Source organism: Aythya ferina (assembly GCF_964211825.1).
Source record: "Aythya ferina genome assembly, chromosome: 1".
NCBI lineage: Eukaryota > Metazoa > Chordata > Aves > Anseriformes > Anatidae > Aythya > Aythya ferina.
The window spans coordinates 124291623-124312752 of record NC_140296.1 but is presented as its reverse complement, the minus strand read 5'-3'; the positions used below and the strand labels follow the sequence as shown (position 1 = coordinate 124312752).

The following is a 21130-nucleotide window of genomic DNA, read 5'->3' as shown; positions in this document are numbered from 1 at the left end:
TTTTTCTACTCTGACGTGGCATGTTACAATGTATGCAAAGAGCATTCTTAGGAATGCAAAGATGTACTATGTTCCATCACAATGTAATCCTATTTATTACAGGCTTATTCTCAGGAAACCCCTTGATTAGTCGTCTCTGCACTAAACACTTTTCCTGAAACCTTTAAAGTTGCCAGCCAGGCAATATTCTGATTAAGGTGAGAGTAGTGATTGGTTCTATTTGTTAATAGTCATAGGATTCCATGGTACATAGAGGTATATATATACAAGGTGCCTGGTGACTCTTCTCAGACTACTCTGGACTTCCCTCCTCAGAACCACCCATCGTTTCCGAGACGTTACCTGCCACTATGGTGCTTGGGGGCTTATCTGAAACTAAGCCTGCTACTCCAGAAGTCCAGCATATTGTTGACCAGGTGAGTTGCAACCTATCTAAAGATGAAGTCTGTGTGAAGGGTGAATGTTGTGCGAAGGCTGGGAGACCAGGTGGTGATACTGAGTGTTGAAAGTGAAGAAAATGCCCTTGCCAGGAAGTATTTTTCTCAGCGTTCTGCGTGGGCACTGTGCAAGTAAGACAAACCCAAATCACTTCTGTGTTTCATCCTTGTCCATAGGCAGGCATAGTACTGGCTACCTTCACTTAATCTTTGAATACAATCAAAAGACCAACTCTACTGTTCTTGCACTGTGGTTGCTATATATGAAAGGAGAAGATTGTACCTGATAAGTACCAATATGCAGCTTTTAGGAAAAAAATTATTTATGAAGCCTAATTCTAACGTGATGTTAAAGAATGCTGAAGGCAACACTTGAAATAGGAAAGAATGCTGGAGATGTGGTTGTAAATTGAAATACTTTGATGGTTCTGGGTTTATTTTCTTGCAGGTACGTGTTTAGAAATATGTAAATTGGAGTGGTAGAAGGGAAGGAACAGCCTAAATATGAACCTGCCAACAGTTTTTTTTTTTTTCTTTTTCTTTTTCTTTTTCTTTTTACAGGTGAAGCCAGAGTTTGAAAGAAGGGCAAAGATAACATGCAATATCTTTCAAGCCATAGTATATAGGGATCAGTTGGTTGCTGGAACAAACTACTTCATTAAGGTTTGTATGTGTTATAAGAGGGATTATTTTGTAGTCAAACAGTATAGGTGACTTGCATAGTGGCTTATAGCAAGAAAGGGAAGCAAATGTAGACAAGCTGATGGGACCAACAAGAATCAACACTATCTCTAGCTGCTTATAAAATTCCTCTGTCACTACTCTAGAATAGAAGTATAAAAACGTAAACAACTTTCACTGTGCTTGTTGAGATGTGAATGATAAGTTTTGTAAGATCATCTCACTTGAAGAGAGTGGATAGCCTTCTCAGCTCAAATTATCTAAACTAGCCGGAACTGTGCTCTCCTGTTGCCTTTGAAGGCAAAGCAGCAGATTTCATATTCCCTCTTGTGTCCTCCAGTAGTGTTTATGATGATTACTTTGAAGCCAGCCTGAGCATTTGATGGAGAGTTAGTCCATTTTTTAATTTAATGCGAGCATCCCAGATTCTCCTGATCGGTTTTGTATGCAAGCACGTGTGCTGATCCTTTGGTTCTGTGTCATCTGCTGCAGAGGTACAGCCTGCCTGTTCTTTCTTTAGTTAAAACAAACAAAGAAACAAACCAACCTCTTTGCAGACGAATGTAGTGCAATTCATCGTCTATTGGAAAGCCTTATGCATGGATTCCAGCAGTTTTCTGAGAAGTAACGTATAAGAAATTGCAAGTCATATCTTGCAAGCAGAACTGAAGGCTTGAAAACAATTGCTTAGAGGCAGGCTGGCTTTCTGTACATAGCACAAACCCTACATGTGACTGCTCTAATATAACCTCACGTATGAGTGGATATAAGCCTGGGTAGGATGCGCTCTCTTGACAAGAGTCAGAGTTTGTTTTTTATGGAAGAGAACTGTCAGATAGGGTTTGGGGAACAGTGATTCTACAGAGACGTAAAGAGCATTTGCTCTCAGATGCCCGTATTTAGTTGATCCCAGGAAGGACAGATAGTGCCAAACCTCCTTTCCTGAGCCCTTCCTTAACATAACTGTTACCAGTTATTTCTACATTCTGTGGGTACAAGGGAATAATACTGACAGGCCACCTACTTGTATGGCCAGTTAGAGTCTTACTTAAACAAATGATGTTTATCCTTCCCCTGCTCCTGTGAAATGTGCCTTCATTTTGTGGTCGAGTTGGTGAGCAATGAAGAGTAACGACTCATAGGAAGGCTGCGGTAGAGCCAGAAGTCACGCCCAGTTAGATTTCTTCCCTTAGTGCTTATTGCTGACCTAGGCAACCACATGTGTAAAGTACTTGCGTGCTGTCCATGGTAAGCCTACCAAGTACTGAGTAGCCTACCTAGTACTGAGGAGCCTGACCAAGCTACTCAGAAGTTAAGACTGATATGTAATCAAACTTAAAAAACGCATTTATAGCACTGGTGACTGGTGCTGTCTTGCCCAGTTTTGCAAGTGACCGGAAACACTTCTTCAATTTAGCGTTAACTGGAGTGAGCTCTTTTATACTTGGATATTTTCCACATCACTAATATTTTACCAACAAATTTACAGCTGAGATGTAATGCAGACAACGACAAACATAGTGCAACACTACAGTCACCAGAAGGCATGTAAAGACCTCTTAAGAGCCTAAGGCATTAAACCTTCCTTTTATACCGTAGACCTCACACACTAAGAGTTGAGCGCCTGTTGTATTTGGCTCTGTATGCAGGAAATTCTGTGCAACTGTGTAGGAAATCTTTGTGAGGGCTTTGTGGAGCGGAAGGCAAGTTTATTTTAAAAATTATTTCAGTCGCTCATGCTCATCCGTGCAAGCACAAAGACATGTCATGTTGTCTGTCCAGACAGGAGCCTGTTTGCAGTAAGAAAGACAAGGGATCTTGGCTTTCAAGTTGTCATGGCATCTCTGGGGTTGTTCTTAAGACCATGTGAAGGTTTTGGATAGATCTCTTTGTATCGTCTAGGAGCTGATATGGTGTCTGCATCTTGTCCCTCCTCTGAGCCATTAGGACTTAGGCTTTTGTCTCCTGCTCTAAATGTCCCGAGAAGTTTGAAGCTGATGGACAAGGATCTCAAAAAGCTAAATGGAATGCCATCAAAAACTTTCTCCTTTTGTTTCTTCTGGTGCTTCTACCCCTAAGAAGTCCTGATTTTCCATTAACATCTGTCTGATGTTCTTTATGTGTTTTATTACAATCTGTGATACGTAGAGACAGAGCTCTCCATGTGTTTCCTGTCACCTGTTACCATCCAGAGTTGGGCTAAGAGTCACTGAAGTAGAAGTGAAGATATGCCTAAACTTAAGCTTCTGAGAGAAGATCTTCTTCCAAGTATGTAAGAGCACCTTTTAGTTTCAGACATGATCCTCATTCTCCCACTGTTCTGGTTTCTAGGTCCAGATTTCTGACTCTTATACTGGCTACGCCCACTTAAGGGTGTTCCAAGCCCTTCCTCAAGAGAACCAAGGTCCCAGACTTGAGAGTTATCAAACCGACAAAACCAGAGATGACCCTGTGACCCCCTTCTGAGCGATGGTGGGGAATGTTTCTCGACTTCTGCAAGTTGCACGGGGATTCTGCCTGTGTCAGTAAATGCATGAGAATAAAATAAGTTTTGAAAGCTGTGTTCATCTCCTGCTTGTTGTGTCTGAGTCTGTCGCCTGTCTAAAGCTTGAGAGGGCTCTGAAATACTAGTCAGAGCTGTTTCTGCCACCTAAGATGCTGTAGCTCTAAGACAGAGTACACTCCTTTTATCTCTTCTTTCCTAGTACTGTCAGCGTTCTTAGGTGTAACAGGCTACCTATTTCTTGGGTTTGCTCTTAGTGCATTAAACACAAGGCTGCTCTTCAGAAAGTGTGAGAGAAATTTCTAGGGGAGGAATTGAGGAGCCAAACGGTGTGCCCCTCTGTAAGGGCAGCTTGACTGGTTAGGGTTGGGTGAGGAAAGGCACGACCTGCTCAAAGTAGCAGGAAGAGGGACCTCCTGCTGCAGCAGGAAGAGCTCAGTCCCAGCACCCAGGCCCTGGAGCAAAGCGTGACCATCATGATTACAGAGCATGGTTTACTGGAGATGCATGCAGCTCATTCATTTTTTTGTAGCCTCAGGTACTGGCAATGAGATCAATTTTCAGTTAAGCTCTGAGGGAACAAAGGAAGAAAGCAACCCCAAACCATGACAACCATATTTTTATGTTAGCAGCTTCTTCGGTAGGTGTTCTTGAATTACACCCAGTGCAATCCAAGCCAATGAGTTTGGGCTCAGATGTGAGACATTAAATGTTTCAATGGGTCTCATGCCATGCCTTGCTTGTGTTCATATTTGGTGCTGTACTGAATAGGCATGCATTAAGTCGAGCATTATCAGTGCTAGCTGACCTCTCTCACAATACCATTTGGCAATATGTTTAGCTTTTTTGAACCATATAAAATAATTCAGGATGGAGAGTTTACCAGCAACAAAAAATACCATCTCCAGAAGCACCTTATTTTAGGAAAACAAGCAGTGCATAACAGCCCTGACGTATTCCACCAATGTTCTACATTGGGAGTGTGGGAGGACTCTTTGGGCTGATGTGAGCAAAAGAATAGATGCAAAAAAGTAGTCTGAGCTCCCTGAAGCTCCCCTTAATAGTTAGGAAGCAGATCATGCTCTAAACCATTCTGGTTACATGCTCACAGAGCATTCCTGCCACAAGAGGCATAATAATGTGCATGTGTAGTTTCTTCAGTGTGGAAGCAAGAATCTGCCCTGGTGTCATACACAGGTGGGCTGTTTCTTCTCAGTTCAGGATGCAGCACCACCTTTCCCAAAGTAAAATATCAAAATTTCCAACACACACAGACACACCTGACCTCCAACCCCCATCCTCCCTCCCCAAAGCCTTTGTTGTTGCCTCACCCAATTAAAACAAATTATTTCTAATTAAAACAAATATTAATGTAAACAGAGATGTGGTGCTTAGTGGCACGGTTTAACAATGGAATTGGCAGTGTTAGGTTAAGGGTTGGACTAGATGAACTTAGAGGTCTTTTTCAACTGAAGTGATTCTATGATTTAGTCATCTGGAATGTGAAAAAGGCTCACGGAAAAAAAATGAACAAGATAGTAACTATTATTGAAAAAGTGGCAAAGAAAACATAGACATGCCAGTGAAATATACCATCTAAATTTGAGAGAAGTACTTACTCTTATTAGTGCAGAAATGCTTGTAAAGTTCGAATTCCTTTCTAGGACTTCTCCTTAGGATCCAGAAAAACATCAAATTAAAAAAAACAAACAACAAACAAACTCATACACCCTCTACTGGACATTATATCCTACTGCTGCAAGAGAAAAAACATGATTACCAAGGGAATGTTTCTTTCCAAAGGCTACAGTACTCCTCTTTTCCCTTGCTCTCTGAATCTTTCTGTTCAAGTCCACCTTCCGGTATTTGCCAATAAAATACACTTGAATTTAAGTATACCTTAAATCTACAGATGTATTCACCGTTGCAAAACAGTACATAAAAAGATGCATGTTTTTCTCTTGCTGCTTGCTGCAAATCCACACGTGCTAGTGTCTCTCCCCTGCAACTTCCAGACCTGGGAAGTCCACAAACACGCCTCAGGCACAGTATTCTGGTTGAGGTGCACTGTAGCCAGTGCAGGTTCTTGGGTTTGCATTAGGAAAAGATGAAAGGAGAGCTATGTGATTCCTTCAGATACTGTGCAGTAAGAGAATGGCATGAGAGAACTAGATTGTTTTTTCCAGCTTTGTTAAAAAAAAAAAAAAAAAAAAAAAAAAAAGTATTTTCTTGTTCTTTGATGGAACAGGAATCAACCTTTTGCAGCCTAGGAGGAATTCCACTGCCCTGTGTCCTTTACCTTGATAAAATAGTTTGTTCCAGCAACCACCTGTCTTAAACTCCACTGCAGTGAAGACATCAAAGGTTTTCCCTTCTTTTTCTTCTAGCTGAGGCTTCACCTTAAGGAAACATCAAGTGATTAAGACTGATGCAATACTCATGTATTTAGGACTGAAGGCTCACGCTATCAGTGTGCCTGATTACCCTGAAGGTCTTTTTTGTGTGTTGAAGCAAGGCCAGGAGTCTAGAGAGGCAGCACAACCAAGACAGTGATGTGGTTCCATCATCACAGACAGAGACCAAGTCTGGAGACAGCCTCTACCAAAGCACTGTGTTGTTATTCTAGAAGATTTATGTTGATGTTATTTCCACTGTTAACGTCTCAGCTTCCCTTCTGCCCTGTATATTTAACAACAAATGTAAAGCGGTTTCCTATGTACATCCACAAGACTTTAGGTCTTTTAAAAAGAGAAGATTTAAAACATATGTGATCTGTTCGAAAAGAAGAGGGCTGTCTTCAGCGTTAGCTCCCTCTTCAAATCACGTAACAGACAGGCCTCCAAAAAGCAAGCTTGGAAAGCAACACACCTCAGATTGAGGCTTTACAACACTGGCCAGTTCTACCATCATTTAATAACTGCAATATGAAGCGTTTCAAACTGTAAATTCCCCCCCCCCCCCCACCCCCCGATAAATAAAATAAAATAAAATAAAATAAAATAAAATAAAATAAAATAAAATAAAATAAAATAAAATAAAATAAACAAGTTTTCTGAGTCATCATTCCCAGTTTCTACAGTGTAAAGCCTGTGCTCAGGAAGTCAGAATAACTTGCCCAGTACATCTGATAGGGAATTGAGCTCTCATATGTTGCTTGCACCTTTTCTGTCCCACACTTGTCTGCCGAGAATCTTATGGCTATACAGTAAGATTCTTGGGTAGGAAAGCAGATTATATTCTTTGTTCAAAAGGGCAATATGACATAGTCATGGAATCCCTGCTGCAAGCTTGGTGCTACCCAGAAGGCCTTCTTCATTGCACTGCATCATTACAAAGCCCTCACTCCACTCCTAGCACAACAGTAACAGCAGTGAATAGATTTTCTCTTTTCAGGTATATTACACTTCTTCTTTGTACATGAATACATTTGCTATCCTGCCTGCATCCCAACTTGGGGAAAGTGAGCACGACTGCCACCACTCAGGTGCTGCACCAAACTCTGGTGCTTTTCTGTACACAAGAGTAGATTCCAAATGTTAGGAAGCATGGTGGAGGGCAGATGTAAGTATCCCACTGTCCCTATCCTGTCCTGTGCTCCCTAACTCACCCTAGGTGCTGTGCAGGTTTGGTTTCACAGGCCTCAGAATTGCCCCAGCTCAGCACATTTTCTATTTCCTCCACAAAGCTCAGCACTAGGCTCGGTTGCTACCAACAGCTCAGAGTCACATGCAGCTGTAGCTTGTTGGGGTATCATGGCAATGACTCACCACGGCGTATGACAAATGGACATCCTGACACAGTATGGAGAGCTGAGAGAGAAGTAATCCCTGAAAGACCTGATTTCAACCCACTCTGCTAATTCGTGATTAAGGTCCAGATCTGAGGGTCCCCGTGGGCAGTACACTAAGCATGAACCAGCAGCGTGCCCTGGTAGTAATGACGGCTAACAGCACAGTGGGCTGCATCAGCAGGAGTCGAGGCAGAAGAGAGAGTAAAGTGATTATTGCCCTTTACTTGGCACTTGTCAGAGCACACTGAGAACTCTTTAAGATCTCCCCGGAGCCTTCTCTTCTCCAGGCTGAACAATCCCAATTCCTTCTGTCTGTCTTCATAGGAGAGGTGCTCCAGCCCCTTGATCATCTTTGTGGCCTAGGACATGGTTGGCTTTCTGGGCTGCAGGTGCACACGTGCTGTCTGTGCGGTGGGATGTTTTGTGATGGGATGTAAGTGGCACTGGTGTAGCTGTGGGCCATGCTAAACGAGTGCAGATAAAATGGTCTCTGTGTCTAGTGACCCCTTTCCATTCTGGGATCTTGCTTAGTCTGTGACTGAATGCTCTTTCAACTTTGCCATCAAGGTAGTCACAACATTACTGGGCCTCTTGATGTCACGTGTATCAAATACTGGAGCCAACAAATACCTGGATTTCATCCCTTTTCTGGTTGAAACTTTGTTTCTGCAAGTAAAAGCACTTTAACGAGAAGCTTAGCTGATATCCTTGCTGAGTCTTGATCTCGTGCAGGTAGTCATGTCTTATGACTCACTATGCAACCATCAGACCGACCCACTTCTTTAGATGTCCCAGTCACTTCTAGGGAGATGGTTTCATTTCTTGTTTACAAATTACTCATAAATACCTAATCCTAGGGTTTGCATTCCTTTTTTTTATTGTTGTTGTTACTGTACCGATATTTTTATTGACTACAATTTCTGTTTACTACTTAAAATTGTTTACATCGGACCAGAGTAGAGACACAGTCAAGGTCGTCAATGTTCTGCAAGAGATTGTGGAGTAATTGCCTAAAGTGACTAGGAAGATTAAACTAATATTCACATTTCAAAGACAATGTCCAGCATTGAAGAAGCTTTCAGGGTGGAGTGTAGCTGCATTACCAAAGTGTTCCTTAGGCCTCTAACCTTAGATGTTGTTGCACTAGGGGAAGCTGGTGTGCTGCCTCTAAGAGGAACTGTATGGAGGGTGGAGTAGAGTGGAGTGGAGACATCGCGGCCAGGCTCCGTGTTAAGATGGGAACTCAAAGGTACAAGGGAACTGATAAGCTGCATATTTGCTACCCTGGGCCAATGGCCTGCCATGTTTTTGACAAAATGCTGTCCTTTTGGTGAACTTTGCTCATTATAATATCATTATAACACCAAAACACACCTCCATCCCCAAAGCTACCCACCTCCAAGGTGCGACCACCCCTCACTGAGCATGTGCTCTGAATTTCTCGGAGCCTATAACTTTAAACAAAAGCGAGAAAATTTAGCACCAATCATAAGAAAGGTGTGTATGACTAGAGTCACTCAATCTCCACCTAGAAGACAGAAAGTAATATAAATTGGATGAAGAGAGAGGGGATGTTAGGGAAGATAGCATCCTGACTTCTGGGACCAGTTGACGGGCTGAGCGTCTTTTCCCCCCTCCCACAATTGGGACACCTTTGGGTGAGATTTGAACACTTGGTTATAGTGGGTGTCTCTGCAGAAACATAGAAATCTCTGTAGGGTCTTTGTACCTTTTTAATGCATGAATTGCCAGGCTGTGTATTTCATGCATGTTAGCTTGCTTTTGCAGACAGTAAATCATCGCTGGCAATCCAAAGAACCTGTGTACCTCTTGCTGTGATAAATTGCACTGAATTGCATTGTTCCTAGCTGTGACAGTTCTCACTGAATGTGACTGTTAAGGATGTGTTACATTGTTGGTGAATCCATGACCGTGATAGTTCAGTACTAAATCTGTGACTGTGATAGTTTGGTACCCTGAATCTGTCCGGGCCCATAATGGGTAATTGTCTACACGTGTTAACGCGACAGAGCTGTAATGAGGATGGCTGTTCTTTTCAAAGCAACGTTCCAAATGCTGTTTAATTCCATCCAGGGCTTAATGGAGAGAGGTTTAGACTGCCTTAGATAGCCCGTTGCCACTGATGAACAAGTCTGTGAGTTGTCAGCATTTCAAAGCGACTTCATGAGCTGTGTGTGCAAGAGAGCACTGCATCCTGGTGTTAGATGTATCACTGCATTTTGAGACAGCCGTTAATACATCTGTTGAAAGACAATGGGCTAATATTCATGTGTAAACTTCAGTGTCAGCTGAACAGTTAAGGTTGGCTTCCCTTCCCATCTGCACAACTCTGCGTTCTGGGGGAAGAAAAAGGTTCTTGTGCTTTGAAGACAAAACCCAACAAACCCAGAAATATGGAGTCCAATGAATGACTTCCACACAATATTAATATCTTTAGTTTCACATCTACAGTCTTCCTGAGATTATAACCTAACTCTTCTGGTCTTTGTACTCAGTGCATTTCTTAGTAATCAGAAGCAAGCGTTCTCCAGAGGGGTTGTGTTGCTTTGGGAACCGAATCAGAATACCTTCCAAGGGCATTAGTGTGATCTGCATCCTGGTGAGTGGAGAAATTTCTAAACTGGCTTTGTTTAGCCCAGGTACTGTGCTGTTATTGGATGTACTCTGTGACTTGTGGCCTCAGCGTGGTGAGCTGGCTCTCCCAGTTAGCTAGCTCATCTGTCTTGCTGTGTGAATGAGACATGTGGTAGGAATGTGGCAGAAGATGATCAGTGCTTGAGTGAATCAGCAATGTCTTGTACAGATGAAAGAGGTTGAACTCATTGGCTTGAATTGTCATTCCCTCCATGAACGGGGCTGTGAGGATCTCCTCATCTGGTGTGGTGAACTGAGAGAAAATGGAAAATTTCCAACACCCGCCACTCCCTTTATTCCCAAGAACTGTGAATGCTTTTCACTTTGTTCAGGAAGTGGTATTAGGACAGCAGTTTTCCTTCATCCGGCTTTCATCCAGTTACATAACACTGCTGCTCAAGCTTGGGGCATTCTGCAACATCCTGGTTTGTAACATGCTCTTATCTTGATCTGTATACCATTGAATTTAGACCCCAGTCAGCTCTAGTTCTTCAATCTCAAGTTCTATGTACCAAGAACAGTCTTGAAGTTAGATATGAAGCACGTTTTCAGTCTGTTGCATCACTCGTTATCTGTGAGGAAGTCAATAAGCAGGAAATTGACCCTGGAGTTTCAAGAAAAACATAAATGTTCCTGCATATAAAATCTGTCTAGATTGTCTGAGTGCTTGGAAATGCTGAGTGAGGCTTTGCTGCATTTCCTGAATGTATGGACTGGTCACCTGCATGTGGGTGAAGAGGCAAGAGGCTTGTAGTTTGAGCCCTAACCAACTGTCTTAGGGTATGGATGGCTGGAGACTGTCATTTATCTTTCTTGCTTTCATGGAACCATTATACACATAAGATTTTAAGGTGCTCCTTACATTTTCTATTAATATTATTAGTGCTTTATATGGCTTTTTGCTCCTGTTTTCACCATTTCTCTCCTCATCTCGTTCTGATTAAGATTACACCCCTCTTCTTACAGAGCTTGGAACCAAGGTAACCCTAATGCATTTCTTGCTGATGTTGCTTGTAACTCTACCTTGTTCGCTTTGTGCTTTCAATGACTCTTTGTGCATGGATCCCACTGTAAAGAGGGCTTTGTCTTCTGTATGTGATTTACCTGATGACTTCTTTCCTGCTGTAAAAGTATTACTGCAGCAATCAAAAACTGTTCTCGAGCCTTATTGGTCTAATGCAAGTTTGAATGCTCAATGTTATTACAGCCACCAACTTTGTAGATTTCATCCAAGATTTTTACCAAACCACCATCCCCTTACAAAAGGCTTCTGCGAGGTCACAGGACTTAGCGCCTGCTAGCAAAGACATTGCCCCAGAAGAAGCATTGGTTTCTAAGGAAGAAGCTGAAGATTTGGAATTAGATGAAGTTTTTGAAGAACCAGTTTTAAAGATACAAAAAATGGAATCTAGGTTATTCTGTTCCTGTGGTAGTTCATTTGACAGTGTATAGTGAAATTCAAATGACATCACTTGGTAGAGGAAAACGATTATTGTGGTGGAATATTAATCGTCTCACCTGGGGAGAGTCTTCTACTGCGGAATATATTGCCAGGCTTCAGACTTGTCTGTCTAACCCTGGAAAATGTAGGTGAAAAGATGCCCCAACCATTGAAGCAAGCACTAGAGCAATTGGAGCATCACCGCAGTGCTCAGGGGCATCTGGAGCAGCTAGAGGCCTTTTTTGATCTAGGTGACAGTGCTTGGCCCCTAGACAACAAAAGGTCAAAACCACGGCTGAATATGGAAGGCCCTGGTCCAAATCATGACACAGACAGAGTTCACATGTGGGATCCCCGGGCCTGCATTCTGAACCATCTAGCTGACGATGCCCCCAGCTGGAAGACAATACTGACGGGATTCATCAACTCGGCTTGATAACAGGATTATACAAAATACCTGGGTGCAACTTTAATTCTAACTGGAAAATACCTGTCTTTACAGAAACTAGTATTTCTCCGGAGGCACAGCAGGAATTCCCTTTGAGAAACTGGAAATATTTATCCCCAGTTTAATTTTGGCCCAAGGGTATTTCCTATTTTCCAGTGCAAGCTGGGGTTAAAGGTAAAAAAGAATCCAGGTTTTGAAATCTGCCATGAATCCCTGTGTGAACTTGTTCACTGTAAAATGGTTCAGGCTGGGATCTTGTACAAACAGGAGTCAAAGCACCAAGTCTCTTTTTGCGGTACGGCTTACTCGTGGGAGCAGCAAGACCTTGTTTCCAAACAGATCCAAAGAGGACACGGACCACACAAGCCCACGTCAGGGTACCAGGCAAAAGGAGCGGAATCATTAATCAGAAGAACTTGGAACTGTTTAAGGGGGTTAAAACACTGGCTAAAATTGGTTAAAACATGGTATCAAGTTGTCACTGCTAAATGTAACTTTTCTTTTTCTCATCCTTACAAAGTAGCTGTTTATAAAGATACTACAGAGACCTGCAGGCTGGCACTCTGTCCTTGTAATAAGATACCAATTCCAAGATTAGCCATGGATGCTACATCCCAAAAGGGGGCCATTTCCTGTATCAGCGGTGGGTGCTCAACATCCCAATTTAGCAAGGAAAGGGCAATTCATAGAATTCACCTGCCCCTCTGCTCCCCCTCATGAGGAAGCTATAGGCTGCGATGAGGTTTCCCCTCATTTATTAATGGTTAAACTGAACCTTGTGATTTCAGCTTTGTTTGCCATAGACATTTTTCTACTCTGACGTGGCATGTTACAATGTATGCAAAGAGCATTCTTAGGAATGCAAAGATGTACTATGTTCCATCACAATGTAATCCTATTTATTACAGGCTTATTCTCAGGAAACCCCTTGATTAGTCGTCTCTGCACTAAACACTTCTCCTGAAACCTTTAAAGTTGCCAGACAGGCAATATTCTGATTAAGATTAGGGTAGTGATTGGTTCTATTTGTTAATAGTCATAGGATTCCATGGTACATAGAGGTATATATATACAAGGTGCCTGGTGACTCTTCTCAGACTACTCTGGACTTCCCTCCTCAGAACCACCCATCATTTCCGAGACGTTACCTGCCACTATGGCGCCTGGGGGCTTATCTGAAACGAAGCCTGCTACTTCAGAAATCCAGCATATTGTTGACCAGGTGAGTTGCAACCTATCTAAAGATGAAGTCTGTGTGAAGGGTGAATGTTGTGCGAAGGCTGGGAGACCAGGTGGTGATACTGAGTGTTGAAAGTGAAGAAAATGCCCTTGCCAGGAAGTATTTTTCTCAGCGTTCTGCGTGGGCACTGTGCAAGTAAGACAAACCCAAATCACTTCTGTGTTTCATCCTTGTCCATAGGCAGGCATAGTACTGGCTACCTTCACTTAATCTTTGAATACAATCAAAAGACCAACTCTACTGTTCTTGCACTGTGGTTGCTATATATGAAAGGAGAAGATTGTACCTGATAAGTACCAATATGCAGCTTTTAGGAAAAAAATTATTTAGGAAGCCTAACTCTAACGTGATGTTAAAGAATGCTGGAGGCAACACTTGAAATAGGAAAGAATGCTGGAGATGTGGTTGTAAATTGAAATACTTTGATGGTTCTGGGTTTATTTTCTTACAGGTACGTGTTTAGAAATATGCAAATTGGAGTGGTAGAAGGGAAGGAACAGCCTAAATATGAACCTGCCAACAGTTTGTTTTTTTTTTTTTTTCTTTTTCTTTTTCCAGGTGAAGGCAGAATTTGAAAGAAGGGCAAAGATAACATGCGATATCTTTCAAGCCATAGTATATAGGGATCAGGTGGTTGCTGGAACAAACTATTTCATTAAGGTTTGTATGTTTTATAAGAGGGATTACTTTGTAGTCAAACTATATAGGTGAATTGCATAGTGGTTTATAGCAAGAAAGGGAAGCAAATGTAGACAACCTGATGGGACCAACAAGAATCAACACTATCTCTAGCTGCTTATAAAATACCTCTGTCACTACTCTAGAATAGAAGTATAAAAACTTAAACAACTTTCACTGTGCTTGTTGAGATGTGAATGATAAGTTTTGTAAGATCATCTCACTTGAAGAGAGTGGATAGCCTTCTCAGCTCAAATTATCTAAACTAGCCGGAACTCTCCTCTCTGTTGCCTTTCAAGGCAAAGCAGCAGATTTCATATTCCCTCTTGTGTCCTCCAGTAGAGTTTAGTATAATTAATTTGATTTATTTTAACAAATTCAATCTTAATAAATGCATTTATAGTACTGGTGACTGATGATGTCTTTCCCAATTTTGCAAGTGATAGGAAACAGTTCTTCAATTTTGCGTTAACTGGAATGAGCTGTTTTATACTTGGATATTTTCCACATCACTAATATTTTACCAACAAATTTACAGCTGAGATGTAATGCAGACAATGATGAACATAGTGCAACACTGCAGTCACCAGAAGACATGTAAAGACCTATCAAGAGCATAAGGCATTAAATCTTCCTTTAATACCATAGACCTCACACACTAAGAGTTGAGCACCTGTTGTATTTGGCTCTGTATGCAGGAAATTCTGTGCAACTGTGTAGGAAATCTTTGTGAGAGCTTTGTGGAGGGGAAGGCAAGTTTATTTTAAAAATTATTTCAGTCGCTCATGCACATCCCTGCAAGCACAAAGACATGTCATGTTGTCTGTCCAGACAGGAGCCTGTTTGCAGTAAGAAAGACAAGGGATCTTGGCTTTCAAGTTGTCATGGCATCTCTGGGGTTGTTCTTAAGACCATGTGAAGGTTTTGGATAGATCTCTTTGTATCGTCTAGGAGCTGATATGGTGTCTGCATCTTGTCCCTCCTCTGAGCCATTAGGACTTAGGCTTTTGTCTCCTGCTCTAAATGTCCCGAGAAGTTTGAAGCTGATGGACAAGGATCTCAAAAAGCTAAATGGAATGCCATCAAAAACTTTCTCCTTTTGTTTCTTCTGGTGCTTTTACCCCCAAGAAGTCCTGATTTTCCATTAACATCTGTCTGATGTTCTTTATGTGTTTTATTACAATCTGTGATACGTAGAGACTGAGTTCTCCATGTAGCTCCTGCCACGTGTTACCATCCAGACTTCGGTAAGAGTCACTGCAGTAGAAGTGAAGATATGCCTAAACTTAAGCTTCTGAGAGAAGATATCCCTCCAAGTATGTAAGAGCACCTTTTAGTTTCAGACACGATCCTCATTCTCCTACTGTTCTGGTTTCTAGGTCCAAATTTCTGACTCTTATACTGGCTACGCCCACTTAATGGTGTTCCAAGCCCTTCCCGATGAGAAAAAAGGTCCCATCCTTATCAGATATGAGATTCCCAAAACCAGAGATGACCCTGTGACCCCCTTCTGAGCGATGGTGGGGAATGTTTCTCGACTTCTGCAAGTTGCACGGGGATTCTGCCTGTGTCAGTAAATGCATGAGAATAAAATAAGTTTTGAAAGCTGTGTTCATCTCCTGCTTGTTGTGTCTGAGTCTGTCGCCTGTCTAAAGCTTGAGAGGGCTCTGAAATACTAGTCAGAGCTGTTTCTGCCACCTAAGATGCTGTAGCTCTAAGACGGAGTACACTTCTTTTATCTCTTCTTTCCTAGTACTGTCAGTGTTCTTAGGTGTAACAGGCTACCTATTTCTTGGGTTTGTTCTTAGTGCATTAAATACAAGCTACTGGCTGCTCTTCAGAAAGTGTGAGAGAAATTTCTAGGGGAGGAATTGAGGAGCCAAACGGTGTGCCCCTCTGTAAGGGCAGCTTGACTGGTTAGGGTTGGGTGAGGAAAGGCACGACCTGCTCAAAGTAGCAGGAAGAGGGACCTCCTGCTGCAGCAGGAAGAGCTCAGTCCCAGCACCCAGGCTCTGGAGCAAAGCGTGACCATCATGATTACAGAGCATGGTTTACTGGAGATGCATGCAGCTCATTCGTTTTTTGTAGCATCAGGAACTGGCAATGAGATCAATTTTCAGTTAAGCTCTGAGGGAACAAAGGAAGAAAGCAACCCCAAACCATGACAACCATATTTTTGTGTTAGCAGCTTCTTCGGTAGGTGTTCTTGAATTACACCCAGTGCTATCCAAGACAATGAGTTTGGGCTCAAATATGAGACATTAAATGTTTCAATGGGTCTCATGCCATGCCTTGCTTGTGTTCATATTTGGTGCTGTACTGAATAGGCATGCATTAAGTCGAGCATTATCCATGCTAGCTGACCTCTCTCACAATACCATTTGGCAATATTGCTTAGCTTTTTTGAACCATATAAAATAATTTAGGATGGAGAGTTTACCAGCAACAAAAAATACTATCTCCAGAAGCACCTTATTTTAGCAAAACAAGCAGTGCATAACAGCCCTGATGTATTCCACCAATGTTCTACGTTGGGAGTGTGGGAGGACTCTTTGGGCTGATGTGAGCAAAAGAATAGATGCAAAAAAGTAGTCTGAGCTCCCTGAAGCTCCCCTTAATAGTTAGGAAGCAGATCATGCTCTAAACCGTGCTAGTTACATGCTCACACAGCATTCCTGCCACAAGAGGCATAATAATGTGCATGTGTAGTTTCTTCAGTGTGGAAGCAAGAATCTGCCCTGGTGTCATACACAGGTGGGCTGTTTCTTCTCAGTTCAGGATGCAGCACCACCTTTCCCAAAGTAAAATATCAAAATTTTCAACACACACACACACATAGACCTGACCTCCAACCCCTATCCTTCTTCCCCAAAGCCTTTCTTGTTGCCTCACCCAATTAAAACAAATTATTTCTAATTAAAACAAATATTCATGTAAACACAGATGTGGTACTTAGTGGCACGGTTTAACAATGGAATTGGCAGTGTTAGGTTAAGGGTTGGTCCAGATGATCTTAGAGGTCTTTTTCAACTGAAGTGATTCTATGATTCAGTCATTTGGAATGTGAAAAAGGCTCACGGAAAAAAAAATGAAAAAGATAGCAACTATTATTGAAAAAGCAGTAAAGAAGACAGAGAAATTCCAGTGAAATATACAGTCTAAATTTGAGAGAAGTATTTATTGTTGTCAGTGCAGAAATGCTTGTACAGTTTGAATTCCTAGCTACGACTTCTCCTTAGGACTCAGAAAATAAGCAAGTTTTTTAAAAATCTCATACACCCTCTACTGGATATTACATCCTAGTGCTGCAAGAGAAAAAATTAAGGGAACGTTCTGAAGACTACAGCACTCCTGTTCCTCTTGCTTTCAAAGTCTTTTCTGTTCAAGTCTACCTTCCATGAGTGTTACTGTCACTCCCCTGCAACTTCCAGACTAGGGAAGTCCACAAACATGACTCAGGCACAGTATTCTGGTTGGGGTGCACTGTAGCCAGTGCATCTCCTCGGGTTTGCATTAACAAAAGGTGAAAGGAGAGCTATGTGATTCATTTAGATATTGCACAGTAAGAAAACGGCAAAAAGAGAAATGGATTTTCTTTCCAGCTTTGTTAAAAAAAAAAAAAAAAAGATATTGTCTTGTTCTTTGTTGGAACAGGAATCAACATTTTGCAGCCTATAGAAAATATACATATGAAATCATTAGGAAGTCACACAGTCACATAAGTTTGCTAGAAATAAGTCAGTTCATCATGCTTCAACTTGCTGCTCTGGTATCCGTGGAGACTCAGTGGCTTATTCTCATGAGGAAGGCTTTTGAACACCCGCAGGTGCACGAACTCATCATTTCCAACATGGACCTGAAAGGCACAGAAACAAGTGAATGCTATGGAGTAACAGTCACCTTCATCAGGAGGGATGATTTAGGTTGCTGTGTTTGAGGTTGGGGAAGCAGAGACACAGTAAGGGAAAACATCACCTCAGAAGGTGTGGCCTTGCTTGAGGCAGACTGGGAGATGTGACTTTGTGGAAACACCACCTGATCTTTCTGTCTGTTAATCCTCCCTTTGCCTGAGACAGGGAATGTGTCTCAGAGTTGCTGAGAAGTGATTAAATACATGAAAAATACTCTAATCTTATCCGGAAGAACAAAGACTGAAATGCTTTGATCACAGTTGCTTATTTTTTTTTGTGTGACATCACTATACGCAGAGTCAAAGCAGGTTTGATGCTTAACTGTATCCTTCCACATTTGGACTTCACTTAATACAATATCAGTGCTCAGCGTCATGGATGTGTAATTTTTAAAAAACAAGTTTCACTAAGTAAGACAGGCTGGGAGGCGGGGGTGATTTTTTTTTTTTTTTTTTAATTTAAATGCACAGATATATGCTTATTAATGCCAAATCACAAGTGTTCCTGTGTAGGTAAAGTAAAGGAAAAACGTGTTTTATAAAATACAAAAAAGGACAAAAAAAAGGGGGGGGGATTCCACTGCTCCATGTCCTTTACCTTGATAAAGTAGTTTGTTCCAGCAACCACCTGAGTCTTAAACTCCACTGCAGTGAAGACATCAAAGGTTTTTCCTTCTTTTTCTTCTAGCTGAGGCTTCACCTTAAGGAAACATCAAGTTATTAAGACTGATGCAATACTCAAGTATTTAGGACTGAAGGCTCACGCTATCAGTGTGCCTGATTACCCTGAAGGTCTTTTTTGTGTGTTAAAGCAAGGCCAGGAGTCTAGAGAGGCAGCACAACCAAGACAGTGATGTGGTTCATCACCACAGACAGAAACCAAGGCTGGAGACAGCCTCTACCAAAGCACCGTGTTGTGATTCTAGAAGATTTATGTTGATGTTATTTCCACTGTTAACATCTCAGCTTCCCTTTCTGCCCTGTATATTTAACAACAAATATAAAGTGGCTTACCATGTGCATGCACAAGACTTTAGGTCTTTTAAAATAGAATATTTAAAACATACAATTTGTACAAAAAGAAGAAGGCTGTCTTCAGCGTTAGCTCCCTCTTCAAATCACGTAATGGACAGGCCTCCAAAAAGCAAGCTTGGAAAGAAACACACGTCGGATTGAGGCTTTACAACACTTGACAGTTTTTCCAGCATTTAATATCTGCAATTATTAAGTGTTTCAAACTGTAAATATTTCCCTCCCCAAAATAACAAGCATTCTCAGTCATTGTTTCCAGTTTCCAGAGTGTAAAACCTGTGCTGAAGAAGTCAGAATAACTTGCCCAGTACCCCTGATAGGGACATGAGCTCTCATGAGTTGCATGCACCTTTTCTGTCCCACACTTGTCTGCCGAGAACATCATGGCTTCTTGGGTAGGAAAGCAGATTCTAGGCTTTGTTTACAAGAGCAATATAAATTAGTCTTAAAATCCCTGCTGCAAGCTTGGTGGTACCCAGAAGGCCTTCCCCAGCTGCAGTGCATCATTACGTAACCCTACTCCATTCTCAGCGCAAGAGTAACAGCAGCTAATAGATTTTCTCTTTTCAGTTATATTACACTTCTTCTTTGTAAATTAATACATTTGCTGTCCTGCCTGCATCCCAACTTGGGGGAAAATGAGTGCCATTGCCACCACTCAGGTGCTGGACCAAACTCTGGTGCTTTTCTGTATACAACAGTGGATCGGTAGCCACCCCGTCCCTTGGAGCTGTGACCATACTCTACATCTTCCCTCTGAGGTCACAGCTCTATACTTCCTCCAGGCTATAAGCAGTACATCAAAAGTAAGATAATGATGTTTGGATGGTTGTGTACACATGCTTTTTGGCATATAGAAATCAAAGTGCACCCAATAATTTTGCATTTGCAAATGCATGGAGGGGTGAGTCCCAGAAAGCACAGTAATTCAGTCCTCCCTGCTTCTTCCCACTGAGTCAGAGGATGGAGCAAGTGGTTTCCTTTCTCATTCCTAGTAGAGCTACTGTTCCAAATTTTAGGAAGCACAGGGGAGGGCAGATGTAAGTGTACCACTGCCTCTATCCTGTCCTGTGCTCCCTAACTAAGCCTAGGTGCTGTGCAAGTTTGGTTTCACAGGTCTCAGAATTGCCCCAGATCAGCACATTTTTTATTTCCTCCACAAAGCTTGGCACTAGTCTTGGTGGCTACAAACAGCTCAGAGTCACATGCAGCTGTAGCTTGTTGGGGTATCATGGCAATGACTCACCATGGCATATGACAAATGGACGTCCTGACACAGTATGGAGTAATGATGGCTAACAGCACACTGGGCTGCATCAGCACTCGTCAAAGCACATTTAGGATACTCTGTCCAGTTTTTGGCCCCCAAAACAAGAAAGAGAGATGTCAATAAACACAGTGAGCTCAGTGAAGGGCCACCATGAGCTAAGATGGCTGCAACACTTGCCCTTTGAGGAGAGAAAGATTTTTTTTTTTGTATGAGGACAGTCCAACAGCACAACGGGTTACCTACAGAAGCTGTGCAGTTTCCATCATAGAGTTTTTCAGGACCTGAGTGAACAAAGCCCCAAGCAGCCTGTGACTGCTGACCCTTCACTGAGCAGGAGGTGTAGCCCCTTCCCACCTGAACATCTGCAATTCAGTGACAGGGCTGAAATTATCACATCCTGGCAGCTCTTGGATGATCTGCACAGCCTGTTTGCGTACTCCCCAAACAGCTACGAGAAAGACGAAGGTTCAAAATCACCCTGACTAATCCTTGGCACAGCTTCCAGCGAGAAGCCAAAGACTGAGCAAACCCGGGAGGGAATCCTTGCTCTTACGAAATAACGCCGCGGAGCCGAGAGCTGGAAAAGCAGGAACAGGAAACGCACCCGCGTTAAGCACACCGGCAGGCTCTAGTACAAAGATTCAAGCAAAGAAGATCATTTGAGAAGCCTATCCTGATTTCACAGAGCATGTTTTTCTCGATATCTATCCCTGCAGGCAGCGACCCCAGCACCGTGGGGGCGCAGGGCAGCCCCCAGCAAGCCCACGCCGGGCTCAGGCCCTGCGGGAGCCGCCCGGGCCCGCGGGGTCTCGCCGTGCCCGTCCCCCTCACCTCGTCGGCGATCTTCTGGGTCTCGCTGGTGGCAGGCTTGGTCGCCGAGGCGCCCCCACACAACATGACGGCGGCCTCCCCTCTTTCCCTCTCCTTTCCCGGCCTTTCCCTCTCCTCTCTCCGCCGAGCAGCAGCCTCCACGCTGGGGCCCGCCCCGGGGCCGGGCCTGCCGCCGGGGCGGGCCCAGGGCGCTGGGTTTGTGTTTATTTCTGGC

At 42.7% G+C, this 21130-nt stretch overlaps 2 protein-coding genes across 4 annotated transcripts; one reads left to right on the top strand and one right to left on the bottom strand.

Moving 5' to 3' along the window:
• Positions 1-244: 244 nt before the first annotated feature.
• On the top strand, positions 245-15482 carry LOC311438355 (uncharacterized protein). Its single transcript, XM_084522657.1, has 8 exons — positions 245-416; positions 999-1100; positions 3450-3582; positions 7493-7612; positions 11274-11495; positions 13044-13177; positions 13754-13855; positions 15253-15482. The coding sequence occupies exons 1-8, from the start codon at positions 351-353 to the stop codon at positions 15385-15387; spliced, it is 1014 nt and encodes a 337-aa protein (XP_084378783.1). The 5' UTR covers positions 245-350; the 3' UTR covers positions 15388-15482.
• Positions 5961-21130, bottom strand: LOC311425454 (cystatin-B-like). 3 transcript variants are annotated; one of them, XM_084501321.1, is made up of 5 exons: positions 20917-21130; positions 20639-20713; positions 20440-20533; positions 18798-18932; positions 5961-6020 (listed from the first exon to the last, which is right to left on the bottom strand). In XM_084501321.1, the coding sequence occupies exons 1-4, from the start codon at positions 20980-20982 to the stop codon at positions 18826-18828; spliced, it is 342 nt and encodes a 113-aa protein (XP_084357447.1). In that variant the 5' UTR covers positions 20983-21130; the 3' UTR covers positions 5961-6020; positions 18798-18825. The 3 variants fall into 3 exon arrangements, with proteins under 3 accessions (XP_084357447.1, XP_084357448.1, XP_084357446.1); XM_084501320.1 differs by lacking the exon at positions 5961-6020 and having other exon boundaries at positions 18450-18932; XM_084501322.1 differs by lacking the exons at positions 5961-6020; positions 18798-18932; positions 20440-20533; positions 20639-20713 and adding exons at positions 17026-17729; positions 18382-18483 and having other exon boundaries at positions 20917-21087.

What these genes read in the sequence shown, in the direction of transcription:
- LOC311438355 (XM_084522657.1), top strand. Translation starts at nt 351, where the DNA reads ATGGTGCTTGGGGGCTTATCTGAAACTAAGCCTGCTACTCCAGAAGTC. An exon ending in GAACAAACTACTTCATTAAG is followed by an intron (nt 1,101 to 3,449) that starts GTTTGTATGTGT and finishes TCTGGTTTCTAG; the next exon opens with GTCCAGATTTCTGACTCTTA. An exon ending in TAGGTTATTCTGTTCCTGTG is followed by an intron (nt 11,496 to 13,043) that starts GTAGTTCATTTG and finishes GTGCCTGGTGAC; the next exon opens with TCTTCTCAGACTACTCTGGA.
- LOC311425454 (XM_084501321.1), bottom strand. Translation starts at nt 20,982, where the DNA reads ATGTTGTGTGGGGGCGCCTCGGCGACCAAGCCTGCCACCAGCGAGACC. An exon ending in CCCAGAAGATCGCCGACGAG is followed by an intron (nt 20,714 to 20,916) that starts GTGAGGGGGACG and finishes TCTTTGTACTAG; the next exon opens with AGCCTGCCGGTGTGCTTAAC. An exon ending in CGGCTCCGCGGCGTTATTTC is followed by an intron (nt 20,534 to 20,638) that starts GTAAGAGCAAGG and finishes TCTTTCTCGTAG; the next exon opens with CTGTTTGGGGAGTACGCAAA.